General features: G+C 44.1%; 1 protein-coding gene across 2 annotated transcripts in view; it reads right to left on the bottom strand.

Annotated features, from left to right (window-relative positions):
* Positions 1–17,542, bottom strand: part of fat3a (FAT atypical cadherin 3a) — a 238,291-nt gene that overhangs the window by 167,168 nt on the left and 53,581 nt on the right. For both annotated transcript variants that reach the window (XM_084065060.1, XM_084065061.1), the window contains exon 2: positions 1,803–5,135. In XM_084065060.1, coding sequence (XP_083921186.1) covers positions 1,803–5,115 — 3,313 coding nt within the window. In that variant the 5' untranslated portion in view covers positions 5,116–5,135. The remainder of the gene's footprint in view (positions 1–1,802; positions 5,136–17,542) is intronic.

Here is a 17,542-nt window from a genome sequence, read left to right as displayed (position 1 = left end):
TGGATGCCAGAGCAGAACCTTTGCCCCGAATTTTTCAGATCGGCCTGTTATAGCGCCACCAGGAGACCGATTTTTGCAAAACATTCCTACAGATTTTGTCCAAACATCACACAAATCTGTACACAGTCCCTCTATAGTCATTAAACCAAACTAATCCATCAGATTTTTCATATTCCATCCTGATTGGCTAAGATAGGCTTCCAAAGTTTGCAGGAGTGGTCCGTTTTGAACTAAATGCCTCAAATCATGAACAAAGTGTGCGATTGCTGTGAAACTTTGCACGCACATTGCCACTAGGCCAAGAAAGAAATGTCATCCTACATTTTTCAGATCTTCTTTATGGTGGCGCTATAACAGGCCGATTTGTGTTTTTACCCATTTAGTTTATATGATCTATATTTTGTTTTGAAACTACAGTATCTGTCCATGCAGGACAGATAGTTTAAATAAAAAAATAAAAAATACATTAAATTGTATTAAAAAAATAAAAATAAAAGCAAAAATAAAAGATAACTTATAAAGAACAAAACTAAGATCATTCACAGCTGAGACTCAAGGAATAGCAATCCGATTCTCCCATTTCCCCTTTAGCTCAGAAACAAAAGAGCATGTAGTGGTGTGTTCTCACTGCTGTCTCATTCTCATTCCATGAGACGTTCCCAGACTTGGAGGAGGAATCTCTCCTGTGGAGAACATGGTTTGCTGGCAATTGGAAAGTGTCAAGATAATTTACAATCCCCATCAGAGATGAGGGCTTGTCCAGAAGCCCCTTCAAATCGGCTCTGTCCTTTGTCCTTTGCTGTCCTCAAAAACCCTGAACTCCCTATTCCAAGCGGATCCTGCAAATCTCTATAAATCTCATGAGGAATGCAGTTATTTATTTAACCACTTTAACCCTGGCATCCCTATATGGGGCATTTCATTAATTCCCCAAACATTTCTTGTTTTGAAAAATGGGGTTAATAATTTGGTTATGTGGTTATGGGGGAAGTATGGTGTAGATTACCCAAAAATGCCACGGTCAAAATAATTATCCTTTTTCACTCTTCTGCAATAGCAATCTGCTCTCTCGTTCTCAAACAGAAAATTAAGTCTGTCCGTCCCGCTCTTAAATGCCTGGCTGTACTGACTGGACCTCACAGCCCGAGCCCTTTAAATAAATAGAAATCAGGAAAATCCAAGAATACCTTGAAGCACATTGCCACAAAAGGCCCTGTCAAAACATTCAAGGCCACTGTCAGCCTACAGACCCACAGGGACGTGGGGGGCGAAAAAGGGGAGAGGCAGCCAAGGTGTGTGTCAGGCAGAAATGGCATGACAACTGCACTAAATGTAAATAAAGTGATCGGCAGGGTAATTCAATCCGGAAAGCGAGGCAATCTTCCAGACTGGAGCTAAGCTTATAAATCATGCCTCTAAACCTTCTTAAGAAACACCCTAGCCCCGAAACACAGCGGCCTGCTCCACAATTACATTCTTTGTCAGGGCCTGGACAGGCCCTGCGGAGCACGGCTCACTCTCTCGCATGCAGTTGAGACAAGACTTACAAGGTCCAGCACCATTAAATATACGGACACAGAGCTCAGGCAGAGTTAGCCTGCCTAAGAGGATGAACATCCAGCAGCACACTAAATCGAACAACGCCAGCCTCTAATCTGTTTAACGTCAAATTGTAAAAGTGTCTGTCATTCCCACCAGGAATATAACAGGACTAATTCAAATGATCGACATAACCGGATGTTTTTATGTTATTTTTTCAGATTTCTGTGTTTTGTTTTAAAAAGGAGGAAATGGGTGCTTACCTGTCTCTTCGTCGATGGCAAATCGCCCCAGCCCGCTGCCGTCGCGGATGGAGTACTGGATTTCCCCGTCTCTGCCATCATCGTCGTCTCGGGCATTTACATGGAGGACGGTTGTTCCAATTCGCGCGTTCTCTTTCACGGATCCCGTCATGGCGAAGTGGGAGAAATAGGGTGAGTAGAGGTTCTCGTTCACGTCCACCACCTCCAGCTCCACAAAGGTGACCGATAGCAGAGAGACGGGCCTGCCCTTGTCCTTGGCCCTCACAGTGAGGTTATACGACTGCTGGGTCTCGTAGTCCAGCTCTCTGGTCAGCCGTATGGCGCCGCTCGCCTTGTCCACCTCAAATCTCCCGTTGTAGTCATTGGCTAAAGAGTAGCGGACCTGGCCTCCCAGTCCCAGGTCGGGGTCCTGGGTCTCCAGCCAAGCCACAACAGTTCCAACTGGGAGGTCTTCTAGTGCCCTGGCATTGTAGACAGCGGGGATGAATGCTGGGGGGCAATCATTGACATCCTCCAGCATGATCTTCAATGAGGTGACAGAGAATCTCTGGTTCCCTTTCTCTGCCTTGTCTCGAGCCTCGATCTTAAGATTGAAAGTGGACACAAACTCCCTGTCCAGCTGACCAGCGACATAAACAATCCCGTTGGTGCTATTGATACCAAATTGGGTGGTACTGGTCAAAACAGAGTAAACGATCTCCCCGTTGAGCCCGAGATCTTTGTCAGTGGCCTCTACTTGGATGACATCTGTCCCTATGGCAGTGTTTTCAGGGATAACCGCTCTGTAGCCACTGTCTTGTAAAAACTGGGGTGCATTGTCATTGGCATCTTCTATGTAGATAGTAAGCAGACGCCAGGTTGTTTTCTGTGGGAGGCCAAGGTCATAGACAGTTAGGTTAAGGAGATACCTATCTCTCTTTTCTCTGTCCATAGGAAGAAACACGCTTATAAGGCCAGTATCCATGTTAATATTAAAGCAGTTGTCTGTGTTTCCATCTGAAATAGAGTAGAGAATCTGACCATTGAAGCCTGTGTCACCATCATAGGCATTGACCTTGAAGACGCTGGAGCCGACTTTTAAGTCTTCACGCACTGCTATATCTGTTGGGAATGCTTTGTCAAATTGAGGGGTTTGTCGATTGACAGAGAAAAGGTCTATGAAGCCTTCCTCAATTTTGGGCTTAGTGCTAGCTTTGGACTTCTTCAGTAACTTTTCAGCTAACTTTTGAGCTACCCTGGTCTCCTTGCAATTGAAACTTTTGTGGGGAGATTTCCCATGCACTATGGAGATGTTGACAAACATTGGATCGGAAAAGTTTTCACCATCAGTGGCAGTTATTTTAAGACTAAAAACCCCATTCTTTGGACTGGCGGTGGCAAGGGACTGTTTCAATGTAAGCACCCCTGAATCAGGGTTGAGTTCAAAGAAACCCCAATCGTTCCCTGAAATAATCTTGTACTTTACAAGCTCTAGCTCATCTATGTCAATGGCGGACATTGTGGTGATCACATCGTCAACTGGGAAGTCCCTGGAGACCACCCCTTGGCATGCTATTTTCTCAAACAAGGGCTGGTTGTCGTTCACATTCTCCAGGTGGATCGTTACGTTGACTTCGCTCTCTCTCCTGTAAGGGGAACCCCAATCAGATGCCCTGACCACAAACATATAGCTCTCTGATGAGGACTCAAAGTCCAATTCTTTAGTGGTGCTGATGATACCAGAGAACTGATTGATTTGAAAGGGTAGGGGCTGAAGGCTGGAAATGCTGTAAGTTATGTATCCGTTTTCTCCTCTGTCATCATCCACTGCAGAAACTGCCAGCACGTTGGTTCCGACTGGCACGCTCTCATTGACAAAAACCTCATAAGATGACTGAGTGAATGTTGGGGTGTTGTCATTGGCATCGTCGATCACGACCAGGACTCTTACCCTAAGCTCACTATCTACTTCCATTACCTCTAGATTAAAGGCATCCTGGTTGACCAGGGTGAACCATCGGGCGGTGGAGATCACGCCCGTTAAAGTGTTCATCTGGAAGTAGACAGAATCTGTGGAGGGAGTAAGGATGTATTCCGCGTCATCGGGCTCTGGACTGATTTTAACAGCTGCTACAATTGTGCCCGGGGGTGAGATTTCATTCAAACTAATTTCATACAGCTCCTGCTCAAACTTCACTTCAACTGTCTGCGGTTTCTTCACCATTAGGCGGATGACCTTGACAGCAGAGAACTTCTGAGGGGTGCCCCTGTCTTTAGCCTGGAGGGTGAGATTATAGCCATGAGGGTAATTCTCCCAGTCCACAGACTCAGAAGCCTTTATCGCAAACTCATCTCCCTCAGATCTCTCTAGACTAAATTGGCCTGAGGGGTCTCCAGCCACAATCGCCACAGAGTCAGTTTCTCCATTCAAGCCCTCATCGAGGTCCTCTACCGTGATCACCGCATACACAGGGTCTTTATCCAGCCATGAGGGGATGTGTGTGACCACGCTCATGACTGGGACATGCTCATTAAGACGTTCCACGTGGACAAAGAGCTTGGCCGTGCTGCTGACCCCATTGTTGCCGTACAGCTTCATCCCGCGGTCCACCGCCTGAATTTCTAGGTCAAATCGGTTCTGCTCATCGATGTTGAGCCTCCCGCTGAGGGAAACCACGCCGCTGGTCGGGTGCACCGCAAACATCTCCATTTTGTCCTTGAAGAAATAATAAAATTCGCCATTCGAGCCGATGTCGGCGTCCGTGGCGGTAACTTGTGCTATGCTAGTCCTGAGGGGGGTGCTCTCCGCTATGGTGACGGAGTAAGTGGTGGGCGAGAACAACGGTCGGAGGTCATTCATGTCCAGCACTTGGATGCTGACTTTGGCCCAGGTCTCCAACAGGGCCTCGCCCTTGACAGAGGCCTTTACAGTCAACACGTAATTATCCTGAATCTCCCGGTTCAAGATGGCTGCGTTGCCGCCTTTAGTCCTAATGCGCAGGAAGCAGAAGTCCCCCAGCACGTACTCCTCTGCCTTGAAGAAGCCCTCGTCGTCCCCTGACGTGATCCTGTAGCGGATATCCCAGGAGCGCACGGCCAGGTGGATGCCCATTTTAACTTTACTGTTGGCGTAGGTGCGTGCCGCCGAGTTCTCGTAGACGCTGGCGCGGTAGACGGGCAGCGTGAAGCCAAAGTGAGGTCCATCCTGGGGGAGACCCTTGGGGTCCTGGCAGTGGCAGGGGGGCGGCTGGAATAGCAGCAGCGACAGCAGCAGCAGGGCCAGGCGGAGGAGAAGGGCACACATGCCTGCCCACTGGCCCATATTCACATCCATCCCATTATCACTCTTCCATCCTGCAGCAAAGAGAGATGGGGGGAAAAGGAGCAAGAGAAAAAAGATTGAGGAGGAGAGAGGGAAGGAGAGAGAGGGGGATACATTAGTAACAGGGCAGCAATGGGAGGGATTTACAGCATCAAAAGGCACAGCATGTATCCGTGACTTGACCTGTGCCCTCTGGGGCCTGACAGGTTACTAATTATCCATCAGATCGCAAAGATTAATTGGAGGTGGGACGTGGCGGGACGTGGGGGGCAATGCACAGTAACCTGGCAACCGTCAGGAGGGGTGACATCATCTGTGTGTGGACTATATGGACACTGACAGTCAATTGCAAGTTTCAGAAAAACCAGAAGTGGTTTGGGAAGGAACAAAATAATTGCACGGCTAGCAGGAGGAGTGTAGCATCACCGAAACACACACCAAAGAAAACATACAACTAGCCTCACAGAGGACAGAATGACAGGGCTGCCTCACAATGACCCTATCATAACCCTTTTCCTGAAATACAAGAGAATTGCAATGCAGGGTCTGAAAAAGCACGCTGTATCTCCAGAGGCAAACCAGCTATGGTTTTAAAACTGGGAGTCAAATTGCTGTTGTGCTCGGATTTTGTTCTCCCTTTCAGTAGAAAAAATATGCTAGTCCAAAGTAAGCAGCCACAAATATGTGCCAATCCGGGCACTGGTAGAAACCCTGATCCGGTAAATGCCATGTTGTGGCGATAGGAGCGCCACGGCGGTCTGTGTTCTGATGACTCGGCGCTTTCCACCACAGTGGATGGGGAGAGAGGGGACAGGAAAAGTAGACCATGTCCGAGAGCACAGCTAATAATACAGTGGTGAAACAGGACCGCCTCGCACTGACACACACACTCTCTTATACGCACACACATGCACAAATACATTGTGTAAGCACACAAACTCTTTTACACAAACTTCTGACCTAAAAAAGAAAAAAAGAAACATTTAGCTTTTCAACCATGGCCAAAACCACCTCAGCTGAAACAATGCAAACCGCCATCTAAGCCTCGATTTAAATAAGATTCATCAAGCATCTGCGGAACAAAGGCTGGAATCCACCAAACTGAGCTGCCAAAGACAACGTGCTATTTTCAGCTGACCTTAAACTGTCATCACATCGTCAACTTTTCACTCGGGGGCGGGGGGGTGTTGTACAGAAACTTTGAGGTGTAAACAAAACGACTCTTTCCTCCTTGAAAATGTGCCTGAGAACAGTCGCATCAGCACTTTATTGGGTCAGCACATCTTCCCTTTTGAAAACCTCAAGGATTAAGTACGGCAGAGGAATATGCTTGAATGGACAAATTGCCAAGGGAGCAGGAGTTGCTGGATTAATATTCTAGCAGTGGTCACAGTAACGATCCTCGGACATCATATGCTGAATAGCTAACTGCCTGGCCTGTCAGTGTGAGTGGAGGAATGTTTGCACACACTGTGGGTGGCAGGTTTTGGTGCATTGGCGAGACAGACCAACTGCCCTATGAAGGGAACTGCCTTGGGAGCAATCCACGTAACAGCTAATGTATACCTGTCAACTGTCAATGTGTCTGGTCAAATGTTTCCTTGAGCAAGGCACTGTACCCCTATCCTGCACGCTCACGCCAAGTCACTCTGGATGGATGCATCGATTAAATGCCTGAAATCTAACTGTAAAAAAACAACTGTTCCAAAAGGTTTTCCGTGCGGTGTAGACATGAGAGTGCTTCAACGCCAATTTGCTGCTTTTTTAAAGGTTGTCCGGAGTTGTCTGGTGTCTTTTATAGTCAGAAATAGACTGAAAAAGAGAGCACAGCCACAGATATAAAAATAGTGCGTGATTGACTGCATTGTGGCTCCACAGAGATCACATTTGTTGAGAAACAACACGAGACAAAAAGCGATAGCAGACAACAACAAAAAAACAAAAAACAGAAAAGAAACAGGGAACAGAGGGATCAGAAAACAGAAAAGGAGAGAAAAGACTTTGGCGAGAACGGGAGAATAGTGTAACGAACAGAGACACTCCTTATTGCGTGTGCAATGCCGTGACAAGGACTTGTGTTGTTGACTGCACTGCGCCACACACTCAGTGCTTCCCGACTCATGGTGTGTGACCGATTCAGCTGCTGCTTCCGGGGCCCATGCTGGCCCATAAACAACATGCTATTCAAAATCAAGGCATGACACTCTGAAGAGAATCTGTGGAAAACATATGCTACGGGTTGCAGTGTCGCTTTCGTCGACTAAAACTATGACGAAAAATGTTCGTCGACTACCTTTTTTCACTGATGAAAACTAGACAAGAACTAAATAAAAACTAAGCTACGATGACTAAAACTGAGACGAAGTATATTGACAATTTCGTCAACAAATAAAAACTACCGTAGACTAAAATGTTAGGGAGGGGCTAGTGGAGAAGAGATCCAGTAAAACTAAAAGACGAGTCATTTTATGCTTAGCTGCGCTCAGGTGTTGCGCTCTGAAAATAGCAGATCTACAAGCTCACAACACGTCGCAGATCGGCTATTTTCAGCATGCAAGTGTAAAATCAGCCATTACGACGCCATCAAGGCCGGCAAAAATACATTTTAGTCGACTAAATCTACAGTAGATTTAGTCGACTAAAATGTATTTTAGTCAACTAAAACTAGACTAACAGTAAAACATTTCAGATGACTAAAACTAAATGGAATTTGATTCAAAAGACTATGACTACAACTGAATCGAAATTTGCTGTCAAAATCAACACTAATGGGTTGCACTCCCGTGCCATACAAAGCTTAAATACATCCATATTTAATGCATTTCTGGGAAAGGCCTACGTCTAGCTAATAATCAGTATTGCTGAATATGATTTCACGACTGCTGGAATGAGCAGCTTGTCTATATGGAAATCCTCATTATAATTTAACAGCCTGTGGCACTGACAGTAGTTACAATAATAGAGTCAGGCAAACTTTAACATAGTGTGCTATTTTCTGTCGGGTTGGAATCCCACAGTGCCCATAAGGCATCTGATTTTGGAACTCCCCTAAACACATATTTGGCCCAACTCAGCACAGCTATGTTTGACAATCCCCCAGCCATATGCACAGGAGCACGCGTGTGTCCACAGACACACACACTTTTTTTTCTTCCTCTGAGCACACCGAATCATGTTCTTTCCTCTGCTAATCCCCAAATCGACCAGCGCGGCCGTTCAGGAGCAAGCCTCTAATGGCGTTCTAAAGCTGTGGAGGCTGCGAGGTCGAGGGTGTCTGAGTCTATCGCACACACTCATCTACGTACCTGCCATGCAAAGAAAGACAGGCTCACACCATCAGATAACAGAACTCTGCCCAGATCAGTGACAATGGCGTTCACAAGGACAAATTACCAGAGACCAACACTCGCCACCAGACACAGGCTGTTAAGTCAAGCCCTGTAGCGATTTATGTGGGTGCGCATGTGTATGCCATCTAAACGTACGAACATGTGTGTGTGTATTCCTTAACAGAAGACCTACTAAAGTTGCTTTTTGCTTCCAGTCGGACCAGTCCTTATGGGGAAACGTGCTACGCTATGCTACATTACGGCCTACGTCACCGCACTTCACTGTACCTGGCTCTCATCTGCACAGTGAGCCGGTGAAAGATCCGGCTGGCCTAATCTGCTGAACCAACTCCTGTTATACAATAGCCATGGAGAATACTCAATTCCGATTAACCTGAGGCTGTGCATTATTTTCAGATAACGTCACGGGTGAGGTCTCATAGAGTTATGGCAGTTCTAATTTAATGTGCATAATAAAACTTGTACTGTATTAAAGGTTATGTCTAACATTAGCTACAAGCTGTCCTTAAAATAATATGAATTTCAATATAATTTTCAACCTTTTCAGGGAAGACAAAACACAAGTTGGTATTCTGCAAAATGCTTAATGTTAATGAACCCTCAGCATTTTGCTGAGTGCAAGGTTGACGAAGATGGTGTCAATACAAAATACTCTATTCAAAGAGCGTATAGCCTAAAAACATGAATAAACATGACAACTTACTCCCTACAACACCCTGGCCAATTATCCAATTGAACTAGACTCATCTCCCTCCTGGGTACCAAACTGTATAAGTGGGATTATCAATTTCAAGCTGTGCTTTTATTGAAAAAAATGCACAAAAATGAGAACTGTAAGACTTGATATATAGACAACACAGATTGCTTGTAGACATTTGGCAGTTGGCATTTTACAATAGTACATTTTCAATTTCAACACATCTTACACTGTCAGGCTGATTGGGAGACTAGTAATATATGGCAGTATGTTATATTAATAATGTTTCCCATTCAGTATTCAAGATAATGACAAAGTATTTTAAATGTAACCGTGCTGTTTTACATTTTTGCCTAATAAAATATTCAATCCAAGACACTTGACACAATTCTATTCTGTTAACTTTCCCACTGTGAAATAGAACTGTTTTATTTCCCACAGTGAAATTAATCTGAGCTTACATTCACTTGCAATGACAATTCAGTCATTGCAAGTGGAGTCTACAACGCATAACAAGTAGATGTGCAGGTTCATCTATATTGGGATTGGCTATAGTGTTGTGGAGCATGTTGAAGACATGTACTGTACACTGTATATAATGAGTCGGAGGAGGCAATGGGCATTGCTCTTTGATTCAGATCTGAGTAAACACTCAGCATCTCACACACACACACACGCGCGCGCGCGCACACACACACACACACACACACACACACACACACACACATGTGTGTGTAAGCATGGTCAGGGATGAGGTATGGGGTTGAGGAGATGGTGTGAGCATTGGGATAGTTGAAATTCCTGTATGTCTGTTCATAAGTCCATAATTACCATGTTGTTTCTATAAGAAGAAACCCCACACGCCTCTGCCTGCATTTAGCGTCGGACAAACACGTATACACACAGACACACACACACACACACACCGCAAGGGACGACGACACAGAAAAACACTATCATTCTCTGCCGAGAAACCCCACTTACTGTCAGCGCTAAATACTCTCTCATTAGCTTCCCATTACAGGCTAATTCTCCTTGATTTGTCTTTGGCAAACACCAGCCACACATGTCCACACCCTGGGACACACTGCTGGGCAGTCAGTGGTGGGGGTGGGGGGCTACGTTGCACAGTATCTAATATACTGTACATCACACGGTACACTGCATGCAGTGCATATGTACTCTGACACACCTCCGCTCACAAATCAAGTGAACTTCCAAGTGATTGTGTTTTTTAGTCATTTGCTGGCCTCGTTGTGTAATGTGTTGTCCCCCTAAGGTGTGTCTTTTTTATCCTGCTTAGTTAGAGACAACGCAACAAACAGACGCACCGTGCGAGGGAGGATATATAGCGGAGATGACAGGCACAGAGAGGTAGCATAATAATGCATAGAGGGAGGTAAGCACCAGGCACACTAAGAATAGCCACAGACTACCCACGCAGACTGTAATACAGACATAAAGACATGCAAGAGATGTGAAGGGAAAAATGAAAATAAGTCTTTTGGCTGTTCAGACACAGCTCAGTAGGATATTATGTGAGGTGCCTATTGGCAGGCCTAGGGTGTCCCATCCAGGGCTACAGCACTGCCTAAAACCTGTTCCCATCATATACAATGGGATTGTTCCTCCTTTCCCCCTGTGATAAATACAGCCTTGACCTTCCCTTTCCGGAACACTGCATGAGGTGGAGTGGAGGGATGGGGAGAGAGGGAGAGAGAGAGAGAGAGAGCGAGAGAGAGAGAGAGAGAGAGAGAGAGAGAGAGAGAGAGAGAGAGAGAGAGAGAGAGCACGAGAGAGAGAGAGAGAGAGAGAGAGAGAGAGAGAAAGATGTATGCAAACATTAACTTTGCAAACTTTACTTTGCAAGCTTTATTTGCTGCCTTAACAAAACAATAAAAGCTAGCTTACCTTGTAACTTATCAAAATACTTTAAACACAAATCACAGCAAATACCTTTGGCAGGGCAGCTACTGTAACATCTCAAATATTTGTACAGATATAGCTAATCCGCAAAAAGTAAACAGGAGGATCACAAAGGCTCTGGCACAGTCTCGCCAACAAGACTAGTCTGTGTCTACAGTGTTTGGCTTTAAAGCTGCCATGTGGCAGGACACAATGTTGCCACCAGTGCTAAAATCACGCTCTGAGCTGGTGGCAAGAACACACAGGTACTACCTTGCCAAGAGGCTCACTCTGGGGTATATTCACATTAAAATCATCTATGTTAATTTAACTCGGTATACAAATGTGACCCTGTGGGTCCAATTGGTCACATCTGTACACTCTTAAGGTTGTTACACACCGGGGCGATTTTTTCGTGCGAATAATGCGTTTTTTTTAAAAACCTTATAAAGTCAATGGCTCCGTACATGGAGCGAAAAAGCGAAAAAGCGAACCAAAAAGCGTCTTTTAATTATTCGGAACAAGTCCGAATTTTGCGTATATTCGCTATATTCGCCGGTGTCGCCCGGTGTGTAAGGACCTTTACTCTCCGAGTTAAATTGAGACAATGGATGTGTTGTTGAGTGGATGTCCCAGCATGTCAGCGGTTTGGTCTTGCTGCCTGCATCAGGAGCTAGCTGGTGGCTGTTCAATTCAGCTTCAACATACAAGAAGTAGCAAGGACTTCTTAAAAAAGCTGTGTTCTTCTGTATTTTGGCTGACGTAGCTGGAGCATCGCCTCTGCATCCCCCTGGTGCAGTAGATCTGGATGTGAAGATGAGGCAGTGCAGTGTTGGAAAACTATTTTCTGCCTGGAGCTTTGTAGCCAACTTTCTCCACCCTGCTCAGGGGCATCATGTCTCGCACTATAAAGTAAGATTATATCTTCCCTCCTTTTTGATTGCTTTTCATATGGGGCAATGGCCTCGAAAGACAACGTGATTGATCGTTGTTCTGGCACAGCCTCACTGATGCTGCCAAGAGCAGAAGAACCACTAGGATGTTGGGAAATGTTAACTTGGGCCTTATTTTCATACTCTCGATGTGGTCTAGGTCTAGGATGGTACGTTTTCACAAGATGGAACATTTTTGTTTACCGTTTTGGTTGGCATCAACCAACGACATATTTTGCAGGCGGTAATCTGCGCTTCACCCCTTTTAGACATCCAAAACACACTTCTATATAATTGACGACGTCAAGTTACCTTTCTTGTCAACAACTTCCTAAGCTTTGGAGGATGACGCGAGTTCACATTCACCATACTGTAGCTTGTGTGCCCCTTTGGTTCCATTCCACTCATTTACATAATCCACCTGAACATCCAATTTCTTCACCATTGGGAGCTCAAACAATGCATTGCTGTAGGAAATAGACTTGTACTTTGACATACAAGCCAAAAACTATAGCCTAACTGGCTGTTGTTGCATTTATTCATCTTGTTACAGGTTGTTAGATCAATCCATGTCGAGTATAAAATGTTCCATAGTTTATCATCATTATTGGCATACATTTTATAGTAGCACTATAGTTGTTCCTATGCCTGTCAACTCTACTCTAAGTTAACTCTAATCAGCAATAAAAATGGCCATGGGGCAAAAATCCAATTAGAAGAAAGAGAAAATAATCCGCACACAGTCTTGAAAGCAGCCTATATGACTTTATTAAACCGAGTAGTAGAACGTTTCCACCTATCCAAGGTCTTTGTCAAGGCATTGTACCTGACCAAGTCCTTGGACAGGTCAAAACGTTGTACTACTCCGTTCAATAGAGTCATATGGGGTGCTTTTAAGACTTTTAATTGAGGATTTCTCCTCTTTCTTGTAGTTGTTTTTGTGATCCAGCACCGCCTGGACTGCAGCTAAAATTCAATTTCCAAAAATCTATTATATCAATTTCGTAACTCCAGTTACAAACAAAAAACTAAACAAAAAATAATAATAATAATACATCTACCAATGTCAAATAATGAGTATTTGTTTTGTCACTTGAATAGCATTTGTCTGAAAGTTGGCATACGAGCTGAACAGTGGTCCATAGCCTCATAACCTGTGGCAGACTGGCGTTATAATTCAAATCAATACAAACACTGTCAGCGAAGCATCTTTGTACACAACAGCAGTACTACAGTAGATGTGTGTTTGATTACAGAGATGAACAGCAAATGACTGCCACTCATATACCACTGACTAATCCTTCAGGCTAATATTATCTGGCCCTTAGGCATGGTGGGAAAGAGAACACTGATGGTTGGTGTGTGTGGGTGGGGGGGGGACTGACATTCTGAATAAAAAGAGCTTTGCAAAACACACACACACAAAAAAAGAAGAAAACCTGATACCTTCACTATTGAGTCACCAAAAATCTCAGACAGTCTCCACACACACACACGCACACACACACACACACACACACACACACACACACACACACACACACACACACACACACACACACACACACACACACACACACACACACACACACACACACACACACACACACACACACACACACACACACACACACACACACACACACACACACACACACACACAATGGCTCAGTGTCTGTGCCTCACCTGTGTTCTCCATCACAGTCTGCTTGTCTAGGTGGGGACTCAGGGGAGCAGCTGCTAATCTCCTCATTGCTCCAGTTTACAGTCCTTCCCTCCACACTGGCCTGCAGTCTCAATCTCTCCCTGACACCTCCACTAGTGCTACAGCAGGGCTAATGTAATGCCAACCATTATAAGATCATTTCTCTCTTCTGGACTCACAAAATAAGTACTACGTTTGGCTCTGGGTTAATTATATAAGACCAAATCCATTTAGTATAAGTGACAAAATATGAACCATTTCCAGACTGGAAAATACTGTATGGGTTAATGGTTCACATCTGGGACTTAAACCAGCGTATTTCTTCTCCTCCCAATTACTATATATATGAACAGAATCTAGGGGCAAAATAAAGTGGGTTTTAGGGGTCTCACTAACCTTTTTGAATAATTAATGCAAATATATTAAATCTAAAAAACAAAATCTGTGCAAAATTGAGTTCTAATAATGTTTATTTTTCCTTTCATTGGGGTTAAGTGCTTGAGAAGAGTATTTGACATTTCTTAACAGAACTGACTACATTATCTGATCAACCTTGTCCTGCCTTCGTTTTATCTTCTGTGGTCGCCCAAAGATGAAGGAAATAATGTTAATTGTGGGTGTGTTTCATATACTGTAGGTGTTTCTGTGTGCCTCTATAATACAGGAGCTTTCCATGCTGGCACACCAGCAGTACCACCTGAATGAAACCAGTACATCAGCCATAAAAAGCTATGATTTCACTTCCCCCTTATCAAACCTATCCCAGTTCTCCTGACAAAGCCTTTTTTTATCATCTTGTATTGCATATTCGGTTGTTCTCCCAATCCCATCTCCCATAATGTCTTGCAATAGCAGTCTCCATAGTGAATAATACACTGGAAGGAAGTGTTTTATCGCCAAAAGATGTGACACAAACTGCAAGGTAGCTGTGGAAGATACAGTGTTTTTCGGAAGTTTTGAGGGCACTTTTTTAATGAGAAATGGGTTAGCAAGAAAACTAGATTCAACTACGGACAGCATTTCCAGCAAGAATTACGATGGAAAGTCACAAGGCATTATCTATGTAAAACCACTGAATAACCAAACTAGTGCATTACATCACTACTGTACTTCTTCAGTTGAACTCTGCAAAGTCACTGCATTTTACAATGCAAAAAATATCAGTTTAATTACTTGCATTAAAGACATTCTATCCAGCAAGCATGTTTATCTAAATACTTTAAATATAAAAACCTGCATCAATGCTACTCAGCTCAGATTTCCATCTGTCCAAGGCAAGCACACTAGTCCTTTTTCTACTGTAACCTGACCGTATCTCCCTCCCTGAAAAAAAACACGTCCATGTCCCTTCTCTGGCCCTTTCTCCCATTAGCATGCTAATGCCTCAGCTTGGCTCCTTTCCCCCCGTCCAACCAACACACAATTCCTCCTCCACCCCTGCCTGTTCCACACTGGCTCAGTTTCCATCCATAAGCTCACCTGCCCCTCTGCTAACCCGCGTTAATATTTCACTGCAGCCTTACGCCATGCGTGCCAGATTGATTTCAAGACGGTTCTTATAGCTATTTTCCATTCAGCAACAACATTGGCGAGTCTATGACACGCTTAGCAGGCAGACAGGCACCTCGGGTATGTCCTACTGTACAACTTATGAAATATTTAGTGGCAGGAGAGGAGTCCCACTGCTCACTTTTTATAGTTCCTGCTCAACCTGGGAGCCAAGTGAACCAGTAAACAAAGCCAGCATCTCTATTACATTTCCAAAATACATTTGCTTCTCATGACAGCAGAAGCTTTAGCCAAATTGTAAAATTAGCACACATTCTAACAGTTGCAGCCAGCTATTATGGCTGGCCAAAAGAGTGAATTATTCCACTCACACTTTGATATCATTGATTAAATAAATAAGTGAGTGCAATAATAAAATCAAATGAATCTGTTGTATTACATCAATGTTTTGAGCATACCATATTATGACTGACCCCTAGAGTTGAAAAAACACATCAGAGATTAGAGATGCACCGATCCTTGGCCGATACCGATTACCGTTTTTTAAAAGTCTGACCTGCCGATACGGTTTTACCAATACCGATTTTCTATCTAGGAACTAGACAACTAGATTTTTTTCAGGCCGAGTACAAGTACTTCATTTTGTGTATTTGCCAATACAGTGAACCAAGATTAAACCAGGAAAAGAACACTGCCATATCATAATAGTACAATATCCAAAATCACAGACGATAACAGTATAGTGTAGTTTTTATTTAACCTTCAAAGCTGGATCAGGTTTCGTGTTAAAATGGTTATCTGACGCAAATGCAAATGTAAAAAAAACACAAACATTATCCATCTGAGAATACACAGGTCCATTGTTTACATTTGTACAGTCTCAGAGTTAAAACCCTATATACTTAGTTGACTGGGGTCCCCCCAGGGAATCTTTTTCCCTCTCCACCAAATCTCTTATACAGCCGATCTACAAGTTCAATGTGACGCGTTGTGAGCATGTAGATGCTACATGTAGATAGGCCGCTTTTAACACATTTTCGCCCGCCGAATAGGGAGGCTAGGGTTCATGTGGTTAAATTAACACATTTTACAGTGTAAATAAGCCCGATTGTTTAACATGCTAGCACTGCTCCAGTTCACACAGTTGTTGTGTAAAGAGCACAGCCGGAGGGAAACGTGAGCTGCCTCCTGTTCAAACCTCCTATTGATTCAGCCAGAGCCTTCAGACCACCCCTACTCACGATGGGTGAGGCAGGCAGGGAGAACGCCAATGAGAGCATGAGGGCCAAGTGGGGAATGATTCCCACACAATAGCAATCAAGTGCACATACAAGTGAACTCACACATGCATGCTCATGCACTGCACTCATATACCCTCGCAAATACATGCGGTTCAGGCTCATTTGTGAGCCTGCACAGCTGAAAACAAGGAGCAGTCGTTGTTTGTGTGGCTGGGTGTGTGTGTGTGTGTGTGTGTGTGTGTGTGTGTGTGTGTGTGTGTGTGTGTGTGTGTGTGTGTGTGCTGTGTGTGTGTGTGTGTGTGTGTGTATCACATGAAAACAAGTAGGACACCAAACAGAGCACGGACAATTATAATTAGGGATGTCCGATATTATCGGCCTCCCGATATTATCGGCCTCCCGATATTATCGCCGATATTAGCATAAAAATTGATATCGGAAAAATATCGGTATCGGTTTTTGAAAAAAAACATTATTATTATTATATATTTTTTTTGCTTTATAAATAAGTTACAGGAGTTCTTACTGTATATGGTGTGTGTGATATGAAATTTGAGCTTACCCTAATCACAATAATCCCCGCATATATCGGTATCGGTTGATATCGGTATCGGTAATTAAGAGTTGGACAATATCGGTATATCGGTTATCGGTAAAAAAGCCAATATCGGACAACCCTAATTATAATCATTAGTGCTCACTTGTATTGACCAGAGTCACTTCTGGCTTCAGGCTAGAAGGAGAGGGGCGAGGTAGATGAGAATTAACGAGAGAGAGAGAGAGAGAGAGAGAGAGAGAGAGAGAGAGAGAGAGAGAGAGAGAGAGAGAGGAAACAGAGAGACAGAGAGACAGAGAGAGAAACAGAGAGACCGAGAGAGAGACAGAGAGAGAGAGACAGAGAGAGAGACAGAGAGACAGAGAGAGAGAATAGTGATAGAAAAGCCAAAAGAATATCAACAAGATGGGGAATGGATAAGAAGTTCAGAGGAGATGCGGAGTAATGGAAGGAAATAATACTGGAGAACAATACTGGGGTTAGCTCAACAACATGGTGAGCTAACCCCAATACTTTTCATAGGTCCTTCATCTGCAAAACCACC

Source organism: Gymnoscopelus microlampas (assembly GCF_963454915.1).
Source record: "Gymnoscopelus microlampas genome assembly, chromosome: 8".
Taxonomy (NCBI): domain Eukaryota; kingdom Metazoa; phylum Chordata; class Actinopteri; order Myctophiformes; family Myctophidae; genus Gymnoscopelus; species Gymnoscopelus microlampas.
This window is presented reverse-complemented; position numbering and strand designations above follow the sequence as displayed.